The sequence below is a fragment of the Neoarius graeffei genome, chromosome 26 (genome assembly GCF_027579695.1).
Source record: "Neoarius graeffei isolate fNeoGra1 chromosome 26, fNeoGra1.pri, whole genome shotgun sequence".
In the NCBI taxonomy this organism is placed as follows: Eukaryota; Metazoa; Chordata; class Actinopteri; order Siluriformes; family Ariidae; genus Neoarius; species Neoarius graeffei.
In genome coordinates, this window is record NC_083594.1 from 23,591,220 (window position 1) to 23,616,073 (window position 24,854).

Here is a 24,854-nt window from a genome sequence, read left to right on the forward strand (position 1 = left end):
TTAAAGTGATTTTTAAACCTTTGTTCATGACAAATTTGGATATAAATAGTATAAATATGTGGCTTGAGATGCAGTTAGTCCTTTAATCTTCTATTCAGTTATTGCATGAGCTCAATAAAAGATTTATAAAAGTTTATTACTTAATTATATGGCCCCTTTCATCTAACCAGCCTATTAAATAAGTATGGAATAAATTTTATATATATATATATATATATATATATATATATATATATATATATATATATATATAAAACTGCTTTGCAAATTCACTTTCTAATATGTTCAAACAATACTTTACCTTCATATTCTTATCAAAATCTGCTACATTATGATTTGCTAAAGAGTTATGTGAAAAGCAAATGTTTTTCCTCATTTTATTTCAGCTTTCCCTTTTTATGCCATTTTATTATTATAAACTATCATACATAAGTGAAATGTTTAATGCTAACAATATAACCAGTGTGTAAACCCTATAAACTCAACACGTTGCCAGTTTAATACTATTTAAAAAAAAAAAAAAAAAAATACTAGGATTGTCTTTTTTGTATAATTATCCCAGTGAGCACAAACATGGTTCAGAGATGGAACACACATTTTGGCAGATGTTTAGCTTTTGGCCCGAGTGAAAAAGTGTTTCAAGGGATGTAGAAAAGCTGACTTGTCATAAACAGGTCGTCAAACTGAAAATGAACCAATAAACTAAATTTTTATTATATAAAAAATAAAAGTGTCACAGTAACAGTGATACCACAGTTTTGTACAACACTGATATCAGAGTTCAAGTAAAGTGTATCTGATGTGAATCCTCTCAGAAAATTAGTTGACACTGCAAGCTTCAGTTGCCAATTTATTTAAAAAAAACAAAACAAAACACACGACACTACTGAGGGATTCTGGTGATGCTATAAAAGTCAAAGTCCTTCCCACACCATGTGGCGCACAGGGCAGCGCCGATCTCCGTTTCAGCAGCCCTCGGCCTCTCGCCTATTACATAGCTAGGGTTACAGTGGGGAATAGTCCTCTGGTAACCGCAAGAGTTTGACTCCCCGCTCGCATCTGTATTGCAGCGTGCCTTGCCAGACAGCAGTAGGTACCATTTTTATGATGGTCTGTGGCATGACCCGACTGTGAGTAGAACTCACGATCTCCCGATTGAGAGGCGGACACGCTAACCACTAGGCCAATGTGCTATAAACTACCTGTTAATTTATGCTAATTTGTTAATTTCATCTTCAAATTTGTAGTTTATTTCTTTTGTTTTTATACCTCTCGCTCACACACACCTCTTTTTTGTATACTTAGTACTTTTTGCACTACTCCTTCACTGCCTTATCTTTTCTTTCTATATTTTGCTACTTTTTTGCTGTGGTAACAATGTAAATTTCCCCTTGTGGGATAATAAAAGGCCAGCTTATCTTAAAACAAGTGCTGAATCAATAAACATGGCACTCTTCCATGTTGCCTCTGGCTTACTCATTAAGGGTTTTGATCCAAGCCCAGATTTCCGTAAAGCTGCTGTGTGACGATGTCTACTGTCCAAAGTGCTATACAAATAAAATTGATTTGTACCACAGTAGATTGGACTGGAGAATCTGTCAAATGTGATTCAATATCAATTCAGTGTTTTAGGTCAGCGTTGACCACAAACACAAAAATCTTAACATTGGAAATATTGGTCCCCAAAGCAGGCCATAGACAAATAACCAGATTTTATGAGCAAAGTAAGAACTGAGCCAGAAATTCAGCTTATACAATGTCCCACTTACCCCAAATGTATTTCATCTGCCAAGATGTGTTTGGTGTCTGATTTTTTTTTGTTGGTGGCATCATGCAAATGTAACAGTCTGCAACTCTCACAACTATCAGTTCAGCATTATGTAAACTACACCCGTCTCAACATTAATTTGATCAGAAATCTCAAAACACTGGGGAGGGAGAGTTGCTGGATTTTCTTCTAATATTCAATTTCTTTTCTTCTACATGTAGCCTTGATGTAATAAAGTCCGAATAAACATATTGGTTTTAAAAAAAAAAAAAAAAGCCACCCCACTCACTCTATACATTGTTATCTATCAAAATGGATATAAAAGGACATTAGCATCTGCCATCTTCATGGCTACATCACTTTTCTTCCTCAACACAGTTTGGTGTTACAACAGATTCAGGAAGGAAATATAACTCCAGGCTTTTATATTAGAAGCGAGTCAGATTAAAAACATTGTTCTCAATTGACTCCTCCTTTTAATGCCCAACAGACCCTCTCTGCTCATCCAAAGCAGATTTTATTTTTAAAAAAAATTTTTATATATATATATATATATATATATATATATATATATATATATATATATATATATATATAAATTTATGAAGCGGTTTAGGTACAAATGGTGTTATGGAGCTGGACGGTATCTTGAGGTGTGCGAGATATATATGTAATGCTGAACTAAAGAAGCATAAAGATTGGAATACATTCATATGTGCAGTGCATGTAAGGAGCACACTGTATACACGTCTTGGCTAAATATTTGGTTGACCCCATAAAGGAAATTCACCACCATCTTTGATTAGCTGGTGCTCACTGGGATGCAATAATACAAATTTAAATAAAAAGTACCTCAGCAGCAGATTCACTACTAACGAACAGGAGTTAAAGGTCACCTGGAGAGAACAGTGGTATATGGAGACTATTCTCACCTTATACCATTTTCTTCAGATTGAAGCAACAAGAAGAACGGACCGATTTTAAAATCGTAACACATTCCGTTACAGGTAACATGAAGCTAGTTTGAGAATTTCAGACAGGTCAAACCAGATCAAACCAAAATTGGTTCGAACTTGGCTGAAACCAGATTATTCCCTTATTATAATCATAGTAGGATTGTCAAAGTTCCTATAAGATCCAAGTAGCAGCTACCTTAATCATTTCTGTGCATTTCCCACTACTTCCTTTACTTTGTCTTTCTTAAAACACCGTTACTTTTGGGCCTGATATGGCCAACTACTGCTCCCTGAAAATCAGAGATGTATATCAGTTAATCAATTAATGATAGATAATTCAGTCAACAGTGACAAACTGTGATACACACAAAAGGTGCCTTGTGATGAATTACAGGCCAACAGGACTAAGAACCAACATCAACAGCTGCCACAGCTCCAGGCATCACCACTCACGTCCTTGCTGTTGAGTTTGAAGCTGTCGGTTATGCTGTCTCTGAACACGGGCCCGCCATGTCTCAGCATCAGCTCGGCTGCCATTTTATTAAACGCTTCGTCCACATTGCTGGAGTCTTTGGCAGATGTTTCGATAGCACTAATGAAGTCCAGCTGGAGAGCCAATGCCCTAGCTTCCTCAAAAGAAACCTCACGCTCTTCAGTTAAGTCTGATTTATTACCTGTTTGAACAGAAAGAAGTTCTGGTTGAGGCAAATCATTAGCATTAAAACGGAGACTAATGTTGCTTAACAAAAAAAAAAAAAGTCATGGAAATTTCACCGAGAACATGCAAATAACTGCTTCAAATCACATCCTGTTCTTTAGTAAAGTCACACAGGCTTGCTGATGCAGTTTAATGTAACTTACATACTTTAACCTTGTATCTGAATAATGCAACATTACGGAGAAGTCATTTTCCCTTAGCACAATATCACCACCTTCTAGATCCAACTCTCCAAAATTTGAAGACAGAATTATACCAGAGTATGACAATCCCTTCCAACCAGACATCATGACTAATTTTGCTATCTTGGATCCCCAAGATATACCAACAACATTTATTAAAAAAAAAAAATCCACCCCGCCCTTCACTTACCTACTAAAAGGGTAGCAATGTTTGAGCCACCATATTTCTTGACGTCCTCCATCCATTTGGGCACAGCCATGAAGGATGCTTTCTTGGTGATGTCATATGTGATTATGGCACCATTTGTGCTGCGGTAGTAGCTCTGTGTGATGGTCCGAAACCTCTCCTGCCCTGCCGTGTCCCAAATCTGCAACTATTCAACAAGAATAATCAATTCTTTCATTCATCTTCAGTAACCCCACGAACACTGGAGAATTCACCCTGGATGGTACACATGGCCATTGCAGGGTAACGTTAACACGCATTCACATCTAGAGGAAACCCACATGAACATGTTCAAATATGAAATTCTGCACAGACCAAACTCAGGATTATGATGGTGTTTAAAATATAGGAGAGGTTTAATAAAAACCAAACAACCAGGTGCAGTCCAAAAAAAAAAAGTTTACATACATGGACATTCACTAATCAGCAGGTAGGTGATTAACACTATCAGCATTGTGATTAATGTAGGAAACTTCAAGGTAGACTGCCTTTCAGATTTTTCAAGTGTAGGTCATAAAAAAAAAAAAAATTCTCTGACATCCAATTATTTTTGTTTAGTGGACCGAAAGCTACTAAATTTGAAATCACAGACTTCCAATTTTATTAGCTTTTTTTTTTTATAGAATAGGGCCATGTGGCCCTAAATTCTCCACTATTTTTTCCTGCTTCAACATGGCCCAATTCAAGATACTACATCGTGGTGGACTTTCCCCCATTCATGCAAGGAACTGTGGGATAAAAATTTTAAACAGGAGAGAAAAATGGAGGACGCAAGTATGCGAATGAAACATGAAAAGACCGGCTACAGTAACAAAGCAAAAAGAAAAAAAAAGTTAATGTTGTGAAGAAAAGGAAACGCAGGACCAAACTAATAAACATTGGTGGTCAGCGAGCACTTCAGTATGATCAGCTGTTCATTTAGTGACAGAACGATGCAACGGTCTGTGCACAGTCAAGGTAAACCTGTAGATGACAGCAACACTGGATGCCAGCTACATGGATTAAAGCAAAATAAAAATTGACTGAAAATTTATGGGGGTGGGGGGGTTATGGGTGGATTCCGATGAAATTCTGAGAATGATTAACTTAGAACTGATTATTATTAATTAATGGATTAATATATTCAATTTATTGCACCTTTCTTTCTATTGCTTCCGTATATTAATTTTTTTGTCGCAAACCACACAAATGCAAGCGCCTGGAATGTTTAGTTTTTTGCACCATGAACTAAATGGCTTTCCGTCTTCACCTATTTCGTACAGCCAAGCCCACCTCCACTTGCTTTTACACCTTTATCGATGGCAGACACATCAGTGCCTTCTTTCATGTAAAGCGCATCCATGCTGCCGAAACCGAAAGCAGAATGATATGCTCCTCTGTGCTCGACATCAATATAGAAAAAAGTTTGGATCTTCGCTTACATTAAAATTTGACCTTATTTTGTGTTGAATACGACTTCAAAAACAATTCAAGATTTTATTAAGAGAAATATTGTGGCCAACACGAGTGTTAAGTTACCTAAAAGATCGCGTGAAGTTGGCTGCTATCTACTTTGCGTTCGTTCTCATTTTCCTCCATCATTTCATAGGCCAGAAACAGATGTTTTGACGTAATTTAACTTAGTAGGCTATGATTATTATTTAACCGTAGTCTTCTAGACATTTTGACTGTTTGGGGCATTGAACGCTGGTGTATGATTTTCAGGGAATAAAGTTTAGCGCATGTTGGAACATCATTGCGCTCGCAGCCTCCAACTCCTCAAACGTCCTTTAAATTGTGATATAACGTAGGCTATAAGGCACGGTTCTAACATACCTTACACATTGGCCTAACGAAAATAATAATTGTTGGGGCATCTGCTGATTTGTTAGCTATAAATTTAGGTCTAATTACTTCTGACAGTCTGCAAGCATTGCACCATCGGGTCTTCAAGTCTGGCTGAAGCAGAGGAGCGGGCTTTCCGGGGTTTATTTTTTCGTTTTTTTTTTACATGCTCCATTTCTATATGTCCACGTTTGAACCAAGTCATTTTGGCAAGATTTAATTTAATACAAAACAGAAATGGTCAGACACAAGCACGCCAAGCACATGGGAATGTATTTTGCCAATTTTGACAGTGCATGTTTTTTTAATGCCACACCGTAGACGGCGAACGTTTAAACATGATCAAACATAGGAAATGAACGACACAAAGCATGGCTCAAAAACAAAAAAAAGTTAAATAAACCCTGCTGATAATTGATGGTGTTGCAACACAGTGTTATAACTCAATCTCTACCCAACCACCCGTCATTTTAATTCTCCTCGGATCAGCACCAACCTCATTTGGCCTTGGGAGAGTTCAGTTGACGGAAATCCGTCACACGACGGAAAACTTTAATCCATGCAGCTAACATGCCAGCATAAAACCCAAAAGAAGACAACGGTAAACCTGCAAGCGCACACTGGACTTCCTCGGTCTGCTTGACTGTGCGAAGCGAGCAATTTCATGCATATTATTTGCGAAGGAATTCCCTCAAATTAAACAACTTCCCAGCGACAGAACAGCCTGATATTGACAGATGACAGAAATCACAATAACCAATTTTCAAAAGGAACTAAATTTTACAGATTTTATGAAATCGAAAGGCCATCTACCTTTAACGCAAGTGAAAGCAGAGCAACATGGTGATGAAAGCCGTTGACTCAAAAGGTCATTACAAAGCAAGTCTTGGATGCCACTGAAGATCACGTTAATTATAAAGATTAATATGCAAGTTGTTCAGATTGGATTTTTTTCTTTTAAATGGACTGTAGCAACTATAGTGGCTTTAGGAGACAATATCACTGTGGCAGACAGGGCATGGTCAAGCATCGGTTTGTGAATGGAGGGTGGGGCAAGGGAAGGCGAGTGGCAAAGTGATCTCACCTGTTAATTGCTGTGTGCGCACGTGCGTCTCTGTTTTGTAGTAATGACAGCAGTGAAAAGAAGGGTGGTGTGAAGAGGTGGTCACCTGCAGGGCTCAACATTTACCCCCCAGGGCAAGTTAATTTCCACTTGTCGGAGTTTAAAATTGCTGTCTCGGAGTGTAAAATTGTTGAGTGTTTTATATAGACCTGGCAACCTGTAACTGAACCCTGTCATGATGCAGCATGTTTTTTTTTTTTTTTTAAATAAAACCTAGAGGTGGATGATCTCATCTCATTATCTCTAGCCACTTTATCCTGTTCTACAGGGTCACAGGCAAGCTGGAGCCTATCCCAGCTGACTACGGGTGAAAGGCGGGGTACACCCTGGACAAGTCGCCAGGTCATCACAGGGCTGACACATAGACACAGACAACCATTCACACTCACATTCACTTTAGAGTCACCAGTTAACCTAACCTGCATGTCTTTGGACTGTGGGGGAAACCGGAGCACCCGGAGGAAACCCACGCGGACACGGGGAGAACATGCAAACTCCACACAGAAAGGCCCTCGCCGGCCACGGGGCTCGAACCCGGACCTTCTTGCTGAGTGGCGACAGCGCTAACCACTACGCCACCGTGGAGGTGGATGATAACCCCCCCCCCCCCCCCAAAAAAAAAAAAAATTTTAATTAATATTTCACAGGACTGTGTTCCTCTGATAACAGAAACAAAGCTCCAGCTCTTAATCTGTTCTTTCAGGATTTGTCGCACATGTCGTTCCTTGTTTAATTTTTCATGCCCAAGTTGTTCGAAACTGCACTGGGTTTTCTGTGTTGAATAAGGAAGCTGCTTCATCTGTAAGAAAATCAAACACTTTCATTTTCATTTCATTTCATGGCAGTCGATGGTCAGACTCTCCAGCCAAATGGAAAAATTCTCCTTCCCATACTTTACATTTTCTATTCTTTAAATAATTGCAAAAGTAAATACATGCATGGGTTGGTAGCTTGTAAGAAAAGTTTCAGGCATGTTTGACCATTTATAAGAGGGAAGAAAAAAAAAAAAAAAAAAGTTGAGCATTTCTGTATCGCTACTCTAATGCCACCAGGAGGCTGCCATGTTGCCTGTTGGAAGGGCGATGCATGACGTCACTTGGGCATGAGGTTGTCTCACTCTTCAGTACTGAAGGGGCAAAGGTCTACTAAGGTGACTTGATTTTTTCACTATACATCTGAAATAGTGTATTAATGAGTTGCAACCCTGACTTATGGACAAACTTGAACTCTTTACCTGTAAAACGAGGCTGAAACTATGCATTATACTACTCGTTAGCATGCTCTGGACTCATTCATGAAAAACCTTCCTCATCAAGATGTTACCAGGCTAGCCTACCGTAATTACCGTGGTAGAGAGTCCAACCCCCACGGCAACGTGGAAACAGGGTAAACTAATACTGCTTTACTATACAGGATTCATGTAAGCATTACAGCAGAATGCACTTGCACAGAAAAAGGTGGAAATATTGCCAGAAACACCCAAGCTGCTGGTATGGTGTGGATTTATTTGGTAAAACTCATACATGCAAGAGATACAGTATAAATAGCACAGAGGACCAACACAAAGTATAAAATACACTCATTTCCAATATGGTCCTCTTGACAGCAGAAAACAAAATATAAAGAGACAATAATAAATTGACAATTGTATAAACAATGATGAGTCATAAACAAAAAATATATACTATCAGAGTACAACTAGATTACAGAAATGGCACCAAAGTGATTTAAAATTGTGTACACATAAAACCAGGTTTGGAATTTATTCCATAAAAACTTTCACCGGTTTCTTAAAATGATCACATGTTTGGCTAGATTGCACTGATCAAGGTAGGCTATTCCACAAACAAATGCCTGTATACCTAAAAGAACTTCGAATGGTTTCCGTAAAGTGTGACGTCACTTACAATACATGTCTGTATTTGACAAAATGGACCATAGCGCCAGTGACATTTCACTGATTTCCTTGAGTATTTCGGACAATGACATGAATAACAATGATCATGAAAAACAAGCATTTGGTTACACACAAGTGAACAATATTTACAGGAGGAGTTGTTTTAGTCATTACCGAGGCTTTTTTGACAACACTAAATGAAAGCAAGACACCCAACAAACATCAAGCTGCTTAGCTGCATCAGAAATTATTACATTTATGCCCAAATGAACATCACTGTCAAATACAGCAGTGTATTGTAAAAAAAAAAAAAAAAAAAAAGGTTAGAGAAGCCATTAAAAGGGGTTTTCTTACCCTTTGAGCTTCTCTTTTGCGGACTACTGACTGTTGTATCATTTGCCTTGTCCGCTTTATGGCCAAAGATGGTGGGAACCGCATCTGGATTCAGCGCTGGCTTGTACGGTATTCCTAATGCTGGTGCATCAGAGTTGTTTGAGTGAAAATTTTCAAAAATGTTCTGAGCACACGAGCTGCATGAAGCAGGGTTTGTTTACCCTCTTTCAGCATTGCCGCAGGGCTTGGACTGTCTACTACGGTAATTACGGTAGGCTAGCCTGATGACATCTTGAAGTTTTTCATGAATGAGTTGAGAGCATGCCAAGCGTGCTAACGAGTGCTTCTGCTGCCAGGAACGTGTAAAAACTCAGGCACTTGCCTCAACAGATTTAGGCAAGTCAGATTGTATACAGATCTGTTTGTAGGTTGTCCAGCAAGGTTACAGTCTGCAGAATGAGGGTGTCACGGCAGCACTACTTGTACTGGGGATATAAACATGAAAGGTTGCCTCCCCCATTCAGTCAGCTGTTCACTATTCCCTCACTGTTTATCAGCAACATCAGTATTATCTTCCCCCCCCCCCTCCATTTTTTTGTTAGAGAAATGGAATTTAAAATTCTCTTCATATAAAACTTTTAATGAAAATCTCCAGGCAGGGGCAGCTTCAAGTCTTACTCGCTATGCGGAGCTTCCATGTCTTGCGCCCAAATGACGTCAGAGCATTGCCGGAAATGATCAGGGGGATTTTTCTGATTGGTTAAAACACTTCCAATGGCGGCCTCTGTGAAATCGTCCATTCTGCATAGAAACGGACTTTCAGAGATGGATATCTTCGTTGTGGGAGCTCCTTATTTTCAATTATTCACATGAATAATTTTATTTATTATTAATAAGTTTATATCATAAGCTCTCTTCATAACTGCATTTTAAAAATGGGTTCTCTTTTCTTTTAAAAATGGGTTATACTAAAGGACACGCAAACCCATGAACAAATAACCCAACTGTTAATCCCAAAGAACCGTAGGGAACTCATTCCATGCGGCTCACTTTAACCCTATGGCCGGACACTTGGATCAAGATAAGATACTAGCCCGAATAATGGCCCACTTCTATTGGCCAAGGATTCGTGGGGATGTCCATAGGTGATTATGCGGCGTGCCGCGAATGCCAGCTGGTGACTCCAGCAGCCACTCCAAAAGCCCCCTTGCGCCCTCACCCTCTAATTGAGACCACCTTTGAAAGAATTTGCATGGATCTCATTGGGCCATACAGTGATGTAGTGGCTAGCACTGTCTCCTCACAGCAAGAAGGTCCTGGGTTCAAGCCCAGCGAGGGCCTGTCTGTGTGGAATTTGCATGCTCTCCCCGTGGGTTTCCTCCAGGTGCTCCAGTTTCCCCCACAGTCCAAAAGGCATGCAGGTTAAGCTAACTGGTGGCTCTAAATTGACCGTAGGTGTGAATGTGAGCATGAATGGTTGTCTGTGTCTGTTAGCCCTGCGATAACCTGGTGACTTGTCCAGGGTGTACCCCGCCTCTTGCCCATAGTCAGCTGGGATAGGCTCCAGCTTGCCTGCGACCCTGTATGACAGGATAAGCAGCTACAGATAATGGATGGATCATTGGGCCATTAGATTGATTGGCACGAGGACATCACTTTTAGTCAGGCTTTTAGGCAGGATTTTTTTTTAGGGAGTCTAACTTTTTTGCAGGTGTCACTGTATGTGGCGAGGTGTAGCGGCGCGTTGAGCGCCGCTGGCACGAGTGTTTTAGGGGGTTCCGGGGGTACTCCCCCGGAAAATTTTGAAATTTCTAATGCTCTCAAATGCTATTTCCTTCATTTTGACAGCAAATTTTGAGCAATACAGCCAAGTGTTTTTGCCTTTGTTACAACATTCTTGTATCAATAGTAAGGCTGGACTGGGGGGAGGCATGTGTGCATGGAAAAATTCAAGCCAGATTCATTTTAGGTAAAACAACTTTCTTTAATGTCTTAATGTAAACAAAATGGTTTCACTGCAACAGTCCACTGGCAACAATATGTTTACAACCGCCTGGGGGCCTTGAGGTACAACTTTCTGGCGGCAGCGAAGTCGAATTCCGGCATGGGAATTCGGGCATAGCTGAGCCTGATGAGCCGATTGCATATTAAGCATGACAAATTAGCTATAAAGCTTTCTGATCGCAGAATACTACATAAATAAAGCTTGTTGTAGCTGTGTTTGTCTCAGTCAGTAGTGCACCTATTGCAATTGCATTACATGTGACAACCAACCCCGAACACAGTGTGACAACCAACCCCGGCTGACCAGTTTTGCTTTCAAAGCCGCTAGCGTCCAAAGATTTAGTATAACAAAGAAAAAAACACACAGGAAATATGGCTAAGTCTTCAAACATTATAATGGTATTCATTTTTTCAATAGAAACCCATTAATTACAAAGCTAGAAGGTAAAAACCAAGGTACTAAAAATTTACATTTAGGTATGAAAAACCTTCAAATTGTTCTCACCTTTGAAATGCATGCAACACACAATAACTTTTCAGGTAGAATGACCCCAGTACTAATTCTAAACATTTCTATCTTGGTGGAATTGAGCAGCGCCCTATGGTGGCTGAGATATGACGAATGTGACAACCATAACTTGTGACAACCAACCCCGGTCATCCCTATTTATTCATGCAAGAAACCTGGCTGTCTAGTTATGGGATTGTGATAGTTTTTTGACATTCCAAGCCTATCAACAGTTACAGAAGAAAAAAAAAAAAAACAAAAAAAAAAACTTACATGAGTTCTCTTCTGAAAGAAGTTGGAAATCGTTGTTTGCCTTCCTCTTTTCTTCATTTTCTTCCTGTCATGCCCAAAAAACTCAGAAAAATCTATCTTCTATCTTCCTTACCAAATATCCCACGTGTTCGTCCTTTTCACGTGCGTTCTTTGGAATCCCAGCATCCTTTAGAACGTGTCGTATTTGATTATTGTTTAGCCTACTAGAAATACTACCCGCCGGCTCGACTACCACACTCTCCACTACGTAGCCTGTAATGTTGGGAAAATCTGCATGAAAATGTGTTATTTACTGTTAAAAGGATTTATTCAGGATAAATAACATGTCAGGTAAGGCTGGTTTTCTATAGACTACATTCCACATTTAGCTGCGGCAATATAGTCTACGGCTATATTGTCTGGATATTTATGCCAGTGTCTCCTAGGCATACATCTTTTCCCCCTCTGCTCTGGGAACGCATATTACAAGTGCTTTGTACACCAAATTTATTTAATAACCCATTTATTTATAACGAGGGCTCTCACAACTTTGAAATTAGTGCAGCCATAGAAACGCGTGTTTCTGTAGCTCTGCGGCGGGTGCCTATATTTTGTACTCTGGGCTCGTGCTGTTGCTATGGTAACCCTGGGCGTCTTCGGGAAAGACAGCTGTCAAAGCGAGACTTCTGAAATTTCCAAAATGGCGGTGTCAACAAAGCTTGTAGATCCTCGGAAAGCTCAGACTCGGCGATTTTTTAACATATTCAGCTAAGTTACCAGACATAACACGGGCGGAAATATTAGGGCGTCTTTAGGGCGTCGTACTAAAAATTAGGGCGTCCAATTTCTTGTTTTTTTCAGTACAGGGCGTCGAAAAGACGCCCAGACGCCCCTCTATCTAAAAGCCTGCTTTTAGTCCTAGCAGACTATGTAACACAATATCTGGAAACAGTCCCGCTGCATAACATTTCCACACACAATGTGGCAGAGGCACTGTTTAAAATTATTTCTCCCCGAGTCAGGATTCCCAAGAAAATCCTGACTGACCAAGGCACTACATTGTCAAGCACACTTCACAAGTTTTATGGGTTACTGGGGATTAAATCCATCTGCACTAGTGTGCATCACCTACAAACAGATGGTTTGGTAGAACAATTCAAACAAAACACTTAAAAACTTAATTCAGAAGTTTGTAAGCAAAGACGCACATAACTGGGATAAATGGCTCAAGCCCTTGTTATTTGCAGTACGAGAGGTCCCGCAAGCCTCCACAGGATTCTCCCTGTTGGAATTCTTGTATGGATACAAGCCTCATGGCATTTTTGACATACTGCCGGAAAAATGGGAGGAGGGACCTTCAAAACAGTAAAAAAAAAAAAATTCTGTACATTCTTGACTTGTGCAAAGTGCGACACAATGTTCACTTAACCCAAGAGAATTTACGGCAGGTGCAAGAACATCAAGCTTGGCTGTACAACAGAGGTGTGCACCAGAGCAAGTTCACACCGGGAGACAAAGTGCTTGTATTATTTGCCACTTCAAGCTCAAAATTAAAAAAAAAAAAAAAAAAAAAAAATCACCAAGTTGCAAAGGCCCTTTAAAGGTTACACACCGAATCGAGGATGTCAACTATGAGGTGAGGTGAACAGATACCACCTCAACCTATTAAACCAAGGGAATAACTTTGATTTTGACATTGGTGGGGACACAAAAGTGATCCAAGGCAGAGCTTCCAAAAAGTGTTTTTTTTCCCCATTAGCAATCATAATTTCATGTCATGCAGATCTTATAAGTTAACGAGGGTAGCCATGGCCTAATGGTTAGGGAGTTGGTCTTTGGATCCCAGGGTTGCAGGTTCAAATCCCACCCTTACATCTCCATCCATGTAGGAAGTGCCCCTGAGCAAGGCACCTAACCCAACATTGCTAGAATCTGATGATTTACTATTACACCACACAATTCCTAATTTGTGTTTAAGCAGTCGTTCTGTCTCTTCCACAGAAATACATGAAAATAAGAATTAAAAACTTTAAGCATTTTTAGCATTAAATATTGTTTGTTTTTTTTTAATTCAATATCTATATTGTTTGACATGGGGGGGGGGGGTCTCAACTCACTGACTGCCTTATTGAGACACTCATAAATAGGTGCTACTGGTGGCATTTTTTTTATTCTGTAATAAAGCTCAAATTTAGTTAAAATGATATTTGGATATATAATTTAGTGATTGCCTATTATAGCATGATTATGATTACATTAGTATTGCATTTGTAGTATACCCCCCATTTTTTTCGTCTTTTTGTTGCCCCTCCATTTTCCATATTATGTCTTTTTGTTGCCCGTTTCTGTGTTCGTAATGTGTGTTATGATTTTCACTGCAGATGTGCTTGTGACTTCTTTTATGTTCATGCTGCAGTTACCAATATTCGTCTGTAGGTGGCAGTAAAGGACCATGGATTTGTTGTATCTAGCCTAGCCTAGTAGTAGTAGAAAGAGGTCTCTGTAAAACGGTGAACGCAGCAGACTCAGCGACTGTTACGCTGTTGATTCTGAAATGCAAGTCGCACATCTGCATGGCCATGCAGTAGCCTACATCTGACTACTTACATTCTGTAAAACCATTAGGTCTATAAATTTAACGTTCATTCATCGAGGATATTATCTAACACCAAGTTACATTGCTCCAGCATTCCTTTTCTCTGCAGCTATGCAGTAACCTAGCTCTGATGCATCCTGTCACGTTGCTAAACCTGCCTAAGGAGCCGCAGCAATACTTTTATGAAGGGTTTCCATACATCAAAAGGATTTTGTTGAGTTTTTAAAGCTCGACAGAAACCCTGCACTTACATTCTTGACTTTGAAGAATGAACGAATGTCTCGTTTCTTGGGAGGGGGCCATCATCCATGATACTCAAGTCAGCATGCGAGTTGTAGGGCAAGCATGCATGGACATCGAAGTCCAGCTCAATTTGTAGGCTGATGGAGTGGGGGGTGCGTGGGGTAGGTCAGGTGTGTACGTGTGAGATACGGGGGGGGTGTTTGATGGGCGGGTAGTCACGGCTGCTGTGGGAAGTGTGCTGCTTTTACAGCAGATGGAGTGACAGCTGGGATAGCCAACCATGCAAGTTAGCGAGAAACAGGTAGCTAATCAGAGAATGTATATCTACGTTAGAAGGGGGATTATTAGCAGTATCATACATTTAACCCTTTGTGTGCCATATAATCATTGCTCAGGTTAGGACATCGGTTTTATTGATCGTGATTACACAGTAGCGGCTGAATATTGGTAGGGACACATCCCTACCCAAAATTACACCCTAGTATTAAACACTGGAATGAGGGGTCGCCCATGGCATTGGTAGTTCCAGAGAAGACAGAGTTGGGGCCGGAGCTAAAAACAAAAAGTAACCACTCAAGCCACTCCGGTCTCCTGTGGAGACCGCCTCTCACTGGCCCAACTCATGGAGATTGCCAGGTTGCAAGCGGAGTTTTCCCCACATGTTCTTGCCCCTTCCCGGCTGCACTCACCTCACAGAGCACCACATTGAGACGCCCCCAGGAGTGGTGGTGCATAGCCATACTGGTTGCCTGAACACAAGCAAGCGGTAGTTCAGGACAAACTCAAGGCCATGCTCGAAAGGGGAATAAATCGAGGAATCCCATAGTGATTAGAGCAGCCTGGTGGTCTCGGTCCCCAAGACCAATGGGTCAGTCCAGTTTTGTGTGGACTATAGAAAAAAATGTCAACATGGTGTCTAAATTCGACGCATACCCAATGAGTCATTGATGAGCTACTTGAATGATTAGGCGCTGCTCACTTTTATTTGACACTGGATTTAACAAAGGGATAATGGCAGATCCCCTTGACTCCTCTATCTCAAGAGAAAATGGCCTTTTCCACAGTGCTTGGCTTACACGGATTCATCACTCTTCCTTTCAGGTTATTTGGTGCTCCTGCTACATTCCAGCAGCTCATGGACAAAATCCACTGCCCCCCCAAGTCATGGCATACTTTCATGACATTATACATACAGTAGCAATGATGACTGTGGTACATAGAACACCTTAAGGCTGCCCTGGACTTGCTGCAGTGTGTGGGCCTCACGGCTAACCCCAAAAAAGTGTGAGATGGGGTGGGTGGAAGTACAGTATCTGGGTTTCCACTTGGGTCATCTGCATCCCCAAATTGACAAGACTGCAGCAATTACAGCCTGCCCAAGACCAAAAAGGGGGAGAGACAGTTCCTGGGGCTAGCTGGCTGGCTAGCTATCACAGGTTCAGACATCACCAGCCTGCTGACTGAACTCACTAAAAAGGGAAAACAAGAGCCGGTCCAGTGGACGGAGCAGTGCCAACAGGCCTTCACCAAGGTAAAAGCTACACTGTGTGGGGGACCACTTTTACACTCTGCTGATTTCACCCTCACTCTTATTTTACAGACAGACACATCAGACAGAGGGATGGGGCCATTCTGTCCCAGGAGGTGGAGGGCAAGGAACGTCTGGTGTTGTACAGTGGTGCTTGAAAGTTTGTGAAGCCTTTAAAAATCTTCTATATTTCTGCATAATCTGATGTTTTAGGTCATATTTTTCACACAAGTCCGAAAAGTAGATACAATAAAGAGAATCCAGTTAAACAAATGAGAAAAATATTATACTTGGTCATTTATTTATTGAGGAAAATTACCTAATATTACACATCTGAGTGGCAAAAGTATGTGAACCTCTAGGATTAGCAGTTAATTTGAAGGTGAAATTAGGAGTCAGGTGTTTTCAATCAAAGGGGTGACAATCAGGTGTGAGTGGGCACCCTGTTTTATTTAAAGAACAGGGATCTATCAAAGTCTGATCTTCACAACACATGTTTGCAGAAGTGTTTTATGGCACAAACAAAGGATATTTCTCAGGACCTCAGAAAAAGCACTGTTGATGCTCATCAGGCTGGAAAAGGTTACAAAACCATCCCTAAAGAGTTTGGACTCCACCAATCCACAGTCAGACAGATTGTGTACAAATGGAGGAAATTCAAGACCATTGTTATCCTCCCCAGGAATGGTCAACCAACAAAGATCACTCCAAGAGCAAGGTGGGTCATAGTTGGCGAGGTCACAAATGACCCCGAGGTAACTTCTAAGCAACTGAAGGCCTCTCTCACATTGGCTAATGTTCATGAGTCCACCATCAGGAGAACACAGAACAATGGTGTGCATGGGAGGGTTGCAAGGAGAAAGCCACTGCTCTCCAAAAAGAACATTGCTGCTTGTCTGCAGTTTGCTAAAGATCACGTGGACAAGCCAGGAGGCTATTGGAAAAAGGTTTTGTGGACACATGAGACCAAAATAGAACTTTTTGGTTTAAATGAGAAGCATTATGTTTGGAGAAAGGAAAAACACTGGATTCCAGCATAAGAACCTTATCCCATCTGTGAAACATGGTGGTGGTAATGTTATAGTTTGGGTCTGTTTTGCTGCGCCTGGGCCAGGATGGCTTGCCATCATTGATGGAACAATGAATTCTGAATTATACCAGCGAATTCTAAAGGAAAGTGTCAGGACTTCTGTCTATAAACTGAATCTCAAGAGAAGCTGGGTCATGCAGCAAGACAATGACCCTAAGCACACAAGTCGTTCTACCAAAGAATGGTTAACGAAGAATAAAAAGTTAATGATGTTTTGGAATGGCCAAGTCAAAGTCCTGACCTTAATCCAATCAAAATGTTGTGGAAGGACCTGAAGCGAGCAGTTCATGTGAGGAAACCCACCAACATCCCCGAGTTGAAGCTGTTCTGTATGGAGGAATGGACTAAAATTCCTCCAAGCCGGTGTGCAGGACTGATCTACAGTTACCGGAAATGTTTAGTTGCAGTTATAGGTCACACCCGATACTGAAAGCAAAGGTTCACATACTTTTGCCACTCACAGATATGTAATATTGGATCATTTTCCTCAATAAATGACCAAGTATAATATTTTTGTCTCATTTGTTTAAGGGCAATTCCATGTAAATGTCAACCTCACCATGCAAAAATAAAGCAACATGTAATACATCAAAACCACTCCCAGAGATATCACCTAGGCCTGTATTTTACAGATGTGAATAAGTTGAACCAATTTGTAACCAACCTAATGCGTCACTGTCAGTCTTTCTTATAATGTAAAACCCAAGCTAAAATCAACTTTGATCATGTACAATTCTATATTATTGCCACAAGCCACAGAAATGTATGCTAAAATCCACAAAACAGCAAAACAATAGCCATCCTAAATATTATTTAAGAACTTTGATAGTTTTAGCTGATATTTAGAGAGTTTTTCAAAGGGTTATGGTGGTTAAATTGCTGATTTTCTAAACATATGCCATGTCTATTTCAAGAGCAATTCCAGCGTTATGGACGTGACACTTGAACTCAAAATGGCAACAAATGACCCAGTGCATGTTTTATTGTCTCCCAGTATTTAAAGGGATAGTTCGGGATTTTTGACATGAATCTATATGGTATCCCCCTCAGCAGTGTCGTGCATCCACACTGACTTACCCCCGACAGTGTTCTGTGAGCCTAGATATTGTCCAGTGTTGGTCAGTGCACAAGTAGTTCCGGCAGGTTTCCTGGGGTCTGCAAAGTAACACGTTTTTCTTCTCAAAACAGCTCGTGTTCGAATGAGTGATTTATTAGCATAACAAAACCCTTGTAGTCCAAAAAGTCACACCTTGTAATTGCTTGGGGCTACTTTCTCTCAATAGCGATCAGTGCACGCTACAGTCGCTAGTTGACAGGTAGCTAGGCTATCGGTTTCATTCACTTAGGCTACATCCACACGACAACGGCAACGAGATGTTATTTAAAAATATATCGCGTCCAAATGGGCAACAATCAGTAAAATATCAGGTCCATATGGCAACGCAACGCTTGCTGAAAACGATGCAATACACATGCCACACCTCTAGGGGCACTGTAAGACGGTCCCTTCGGAGACACCAGAACAATAGAAGAAGTAAGGATGCATATTAGCCACAAAGTCAGGAAAATCTGTTTGTAAAATTACATTATAATGACCAAATACAATGAAAAGTATTTTTCCAGTCTCACCTGTGAAAGGTAATCCCATGTGATCTCATTTGGATGGCAAACCTGTTGGTACAGTTAAACGCAGCTAATCTTTATTCTCCGCTTTGACCTCTCCAAAATGGCGGCGAGGATGACCTATGATTCTACGCGGAAGGCGGTGTCTTTAATGGTCCGGAATAAATTGAATGCTAATTAAATAATGATTAATTTGCTCCTCTACGCCCTTTTTGAGGAATGTATTGTAGGACTTAAACCCACATCTGAAGAGGTGAGATCGCTCTTTTTTTCTCTATTTTTGCTGGCTGGATTGACTCTCTCTCTCTCTCTCTCTCTCACTTTGCACCATTACACAATAAATATTCACAGTGAAAATATTTTGTAAGTGCGTTTCATGAACCAAGTTATAGGATTTGTTGACAACTCGCATCGCAATGAGAAGCTCATTGGCACTACTGGTGTTAAGAATCAGACCATTTCATAAATGAATATTTTGCTGTAGAGCTGCAGTGTTTGTACAATTGCATGTTTTTGCTTCACTATTACTGTCACTATTCTGCTTCTTGCCTTACTACTGTGAACTAACACTGAACATAATAATAATAATAATAATAATAATATCCAAGCTCGTGTTTCACTCTCACTAGTGCTCTGTAAGGCTTTTTCCTGGTGATATCCTGGTGATATTCGTTACACTTCTACCCGGCGTGAAGCACTCACAGTCATGTGGTTGTGACGTCATCGTAAACAAATCCGTTTTACTCATCCAGACGACTTCACAACGGCAACGTTGCCAGATCTTTCCACTCTGGAACCCGTTCTCAAAAAGATTGCGTTTTGGGCACCCAAAACGCCGGTGCCGTGTGGACGCCAGGCCTAAACGATAAGCAATTGTATCGGAGTCACCTGAATCCGTTGCCGTGTGGACAGGGCCTTAGTTTAGTGCTTGGGAAGTTGACTGCATCATGTCTGACTACAGCAGCGACGATGAAGACATTGATTTCAGCACACAGCCAAGGGGGTATCTTTATGAACCCGAATATACGGATGCTGAAATTCAACAGATGGAAGTAGAACGGGCAGAGAGAGAGAGATGGTGAGCAGAGAGGTGGAAGGTGAAGCCGCAGCCGCGAGACCTCGAGTGACGGACAATTGGTGGTGTACTTGTTTCAAGTGCGAAGTAATGCAGACCGAGGTTGAATGCTACTGTTGCCAAGAATGGGACCTCGTTATGCCACGGATGCAAGACATTTCGATTGACGAGGAGGCCGACGCGTCAGCATCTGTCTGCATCACCAACAATAAGGATTTACCTGCGCTCCTGACTGCGGGTGTCCTGGAGACATTTTTCCACATCCCGAAAATCAACTGGAAGAAGCGCCCCAGACCAGCTGGACCCGATGGCCAGTTGTCTGCAGAGTGAGTGTTATTACCCTACTGTACAAGTGCTCAATTATATTGTATGGCGTAATATTTTATTAGTCTGAGCCCTGCAGTAGGTTACTGCAACCTACAGTCAAAACACGAATCATTGAATGAATCTAATGATAATCATATACATACCATAACATTTTATTGGTGACGCATATCTTTATTATTATTGTGTATCCCCAAGTCATTTATGTTGCAATTTCATGTTTGAAGCAAAGCTTTTATCCTGAGCATCACCTTGTTTGCGTCTGGTCTGAGCTCGCTGCTAAACACTGTCGAACAACTAATGAAAGTTGTTGGCTAGCTCGCACACAACTGTTAACAGTGACAGCGCGCACTGATCGCTATTGAGAGAAAGTAGCCCCAAGCAATTACAAGGTGTGACTTTTTGGACTACAAGGGTTTTGTCATGCTAATAAATCACTCATTCGAACACGAGCTGTTTTGAGAAGAAAAACGTGTTACTTTGCAGACCCCAGGAAACCTGCCAGAACTACTTGTGCACTGACCAACACTGTACAATATCTAGGCTCACAGAACACTGTCGGGGGTAAGTCAGTGTGGATGCACGACACTGCTGACGGGGATACCATATAGATTCATGTCAAAAATCCCAAACTATCCCTTTAAACAGGTGTTGCATATTTTAAGGCTGTACCATACTGGAGAAGTGATAGAACAAGAACAATTCCCATAGTACATCTAGGGCATGCCAGAAAACGCCAATAAAAGATGCGTTATGGACGTGACAGAAAAAGTATCACTTTTCTTGGGTGACTGTACATTTTTATCAAACTCTGAAATTGTAAACCTAATGTCGAAATGGAGATATCCATTTGATAGAGGGGTCCAAGGTGAATATTAAAAAAATCTTTGTTTAAAATATTTTGTATTTCATGCAGAGTTTCGGAAGGAAAAGTCAGCGTTATGGATGTGACGAAATTCCATTATGGATGTGACGCGAAAACTGGGTTCTCTTTATCTACTTTTAGGACTTGTGTAAAAATCTGATGTTTTAGGTCATACTTATGCAGTAATATAGAAAATTCTAAAGGGTTCTCAAACTTTCAAGCACCACTGTACATCAGCCACAAGCTCTCGATTCAAGAAAGTACGTACAGCACCATCAAGAAAGAGTGCCTGGCCATCAAGTGGGCAGTCCTTACCCTCTGGTACCACCTGCTGGGGCGTCCTTTCACCCTCTGTTCGGATCACACCCCACTCCAGTGGCTCGACCACATGAAGGACACCAACATGCAGATTGCATATTTGGTATCTAGCCCTCCAAATTCAAGGTGGTTCACAGGCCAGGGGCGCAGATGGTGGTGCCAGACTTCCTTTTCCGTCGGGGGGGGGGGGGGGGGGGGGGGGGGGGGGGGGGGGGAATCAGACAGCATGTGTCACCAGATCAGACAGCATGTGAGCACGTCAAATGTGAAAGTGATGCTGAAAAGCTGTATCAAAAATAAAAGGAGACTGTTCAACACCATTTCCCACCTGTCTGCGCTTCAGTATTCCAAATTATCTCTCACTTACAGAGGAGGGGCATAATGGTGCAATAGTTAGCACTCTCACCTCACAGTAAGCAGGTTCTGCTGGTTGAGTGGGGCCTTTCAGAATTAGAATGCCTTTTATTGTCATTGCATATTAACATAAAATTTGCTGTCTCTCTTAAAAGGGAAAACTGTACCTTATTCACTCTACTCATCAGTCCATTCACTCACATGCACACATTTCTTTTGTTTGAGTTAGCCTTGTAATAGATTGGTGACCTGTCTAGGGTGTACACTGCCCCTCATCCAATGTCAGCTGGGATTGGGCCCAGCTCACCTGTGACACCAATGGATAAACGGTATAGAAAATGAATGAATAGCATAGAACTATAATATCCTGGATCAACAAATTGGCAACTACCATGATTTGTAAGTTTAATGGATCAGAGACTGATTCCAACCCCAGGGAGTTCATTTGCATGACATAGTTTTAACCTTCTCTAGAACCAGGTGACAAACAAAAAAGGTACCGATGTTCCGCTAAGTCATCCATTAGTTAGTCAGTGTGTGTGTGTGTGTGTGTGTGTGTGTGTGTGTGTGTGTGTGTCACTCACACACAGCAAAGACACACACTGCCAATATGAAGTCATAAAAGGCACCAGGGCTTTTAGCACCTGAATTACTCTTCATTATTAACCTGAGAGAGGTGTTGTCATTGGAAGCTGATAAATTTCAGGCCACACCATTATGATCCACTTCTGGTGAAAAGGATGAACTCTACAGAACTGTTAAATTCATTAGTCATGGTGAGAAACTCCTCATCTGAAAGGACACAGTGGCTTGAAACCTGATGCAACCCAAGGCTCTTCTAATAACCATTTTCTTTTGTTAAAATGTTTTGCCTACTATAATGTTAATGAATACAATCTTATAATTCCAAGTTGTATCCATTAAAAGGATAAATCAGTTGTTTTTAAAAAAAGGTTTAAGTTTCCATTCAAGGTCACTTGAGGATTCAAGGAATTGTGACTCCTTACATGATTTGTATCGGTTTCTTGAACAAACCGAGTTACATAGATCAAAGTCAAGTTTTAACTCTTGCTAAAATAGCAGAAATGCTGTTACAATTGTTAAGGTTAGAATTTTATCCTACAATTGTTTGATACTGTTTTTAAAATAATGTATATTATATTGTATATTGATAGATATTTTCTGCATAATACACTATACATACTGTATATTATACTGTTTATTATAGATCATATCTCATTATCTCTAGCCACTTTATCCTGTTCTACAGGGTCGCAGGCAAGCTGGAGCCTATCCCAGCTGACTACAGGTGAAAGGCGGGGTACACCCTGGACAAGTCGCCAGTTCATCACAGGGCTGACACATAGATACACACACCCATTCACGGTCAATTTAGAGTCACCAGTTAACCTAACCTGCATGTCTTTGGACTGTGGGGGAAAACCGGAGCACCCAGAGGAAACCCACGCAGACACGGGGAGAACATGCAAACTCCGCACAGAAAGGCCCTCGTCGGCCACGGGGCTCAAACCCAGACCTTCTTGCTGTGAGGCAACAGCGCTAACCGCTACACCCATCGTACCACCCCCTAGATAGATATATTACAGATATTATAGACTACACGGGTGGCACAGTGGTGTAGTGGTTAGCACTGTCGCCTCACAGCAAGAAGGTTCTGGGTTCGAGTCAGTTGGCCGGCGAGGGGCCTTCCTGTGTGGAGTTTGCACGTTCTCCCCGTGTCTGCATGGGTTTCCCCCACAGTCCAAAAAACATGCAGGTTAGGCTAATTGTGGTGGCTCTCAATTGACCATAGGTGTGAATGTGAATGGTTGTTTGTCTCTATGGGTCAGCCCTGCGATGACCTGGCGACTTGTCCAGGGTGTACCTCGCCTCTCGCCCATAGTCAGCTGGGATAGACTCCAGCTTCCCTGCGACCCTGTAGAACAGGATAAGCGGCTACAGATAATGGATTTAGATTACAGATAAATCTTGTATAATGCAGATATTTTAGACATTGTGTGTATTGTTTATTATGTATATAATTGCTACTGTAGACTGCATATTTATTATATTGTGTAATGTCTATATTATACACATACATAACACACTTTTCCCCCTCCCCTGTATCATTAGAGACACCAACTTCTGGAACCTAATTCCTTGTGTGTGTGTCAACCACAGAGTTCTACGTAGAGCTCAGTGGTGTCAACAGAACTGGCCTAGAAATATGATTCTGATTCTGGTTCCTATTCGCTCCACAGTCATTGCTTATCAGTTTATTGCTCTGAGAGGAGTTAGCCTAGGAAGACCACATGCACAAATAATAATCTGCTAGAACACGCAACGCAGCTGTAAACACGCTGTTCTGACAGTGTACAAGCCTGACAAAAATGTAAACATCTATAAGAAATGGTCATAAACTTAAGACAAAAAAAAAAAAGTTCCCAAGAATTGATTTGTCCGAATGACTCGTTCAAAAGAACCGATACGTTTGACACCAACCTTGATTCTTTTCCCCTGAATTTCCATCGTCTTCATTGTAAAATCCACACCGATTGTGTTCCCTTGTCTTTCGATAAAAGTGCCTTTCTTAAACCGCTGAACCACGCAAGTTTTCCCCACACCGACATCCCCAACCAAAACTATCTTAAAGACGAAATCATAACTGTCGTCTGTTTCCAGTAACGACATGCCTGCAGTCTGAACTAATATGGGATTAATCCGGTGGAAAGCGGTTACTGTGTGGACGCTACACAAGCAAAAACAAAGTGACGTGGAATAATTACCACCTGCAGAAACTCTCCAACCCGGAACACAGAGCGGACGTGAACGTGTTTATTTATTTATTTTTTAATACGTCCCGCCCCTCCTGTTGTGATTGGCTGGAAGCTCACACAGAGGCTTTCACTGGATAACACGTCATGTGGGAAACTTTGAGATAACTTCCCAGTATTCATTGCCATTTAGTTTATTCGATAAAAATTTATTTTGTAGTTGCATATGTTGCAACTTCTTTGTAATTTCTTACAAACTGAAATTATTTTATT

At 41.0% G+C, this 24,854-nt stretch overlaps 1 protein-coding gene across 2 annotated transcripts; it reads right to left on the bottom strand.

Moving 5' to 3' along the window:
* Positions 1 to 2,023: 2,023 nt before the first annotated feature.
* On the bottom strand, positions 2,024 to 24,606 carry rab43 (RAB43, member RAS oncogene family). 2 transcript variants are annotated; one of them, XM_060910904.1, is made up of 3 exons: positions 24,310 to 24,606; positions 3,815 to 3,998; positions 2,024 to 3,398 (listed from the first exon to the last, which is right to left on the bottom strand). In XM_060910904.1, the coding sequence occupies exons 1-3, from the start codon at positions 24,496 to 24,498 to the stop codon at positions 3,142 to 3,144; spliced, it is 630 nt and encodes a 209-aa protein (XP_060766887.1). In that variant the 5' UTR covers positions 24,499 to 24,606; the 3' UTR covers positions 2,024 to 3,141. The 2 variants fall into 2 exon arrangements, with proteins under 2 accessions (XP_060766887.1, XP_060766886.1); XM_060910903.1 differs by having other exon boundaries at positions 3,815 to 3,992; positions 24,310 to 24,585.
* Positions 24,607 to 24,854: the final 248 nt, after the last annotated feature.

Bases quoted from the DNA above. Each gene is read 5' to 3' on its own strand.
- rab43 (XM_060910904.1), bottom strand. From the start codon at position 24,498: ATGTCGTTACTGGAAACAGACGACAGTTATGATTTCGTCTTTAAGATA. The intron at 3,999-24,309 runs GTTGGTGTCAAA...CTTGTTGAATAG, and splicing joins TTCAGGGGAAAAGAATCAAG to TTGCAGATTTGGGACACGGC. The intron at 3,399-3,814 runs GTAAGTGAAGGG...CTGTTCAAACAG, and splicing joins CATTGCTACCCTTTTAGTAG to GTAATAAATCAGACTTAACT.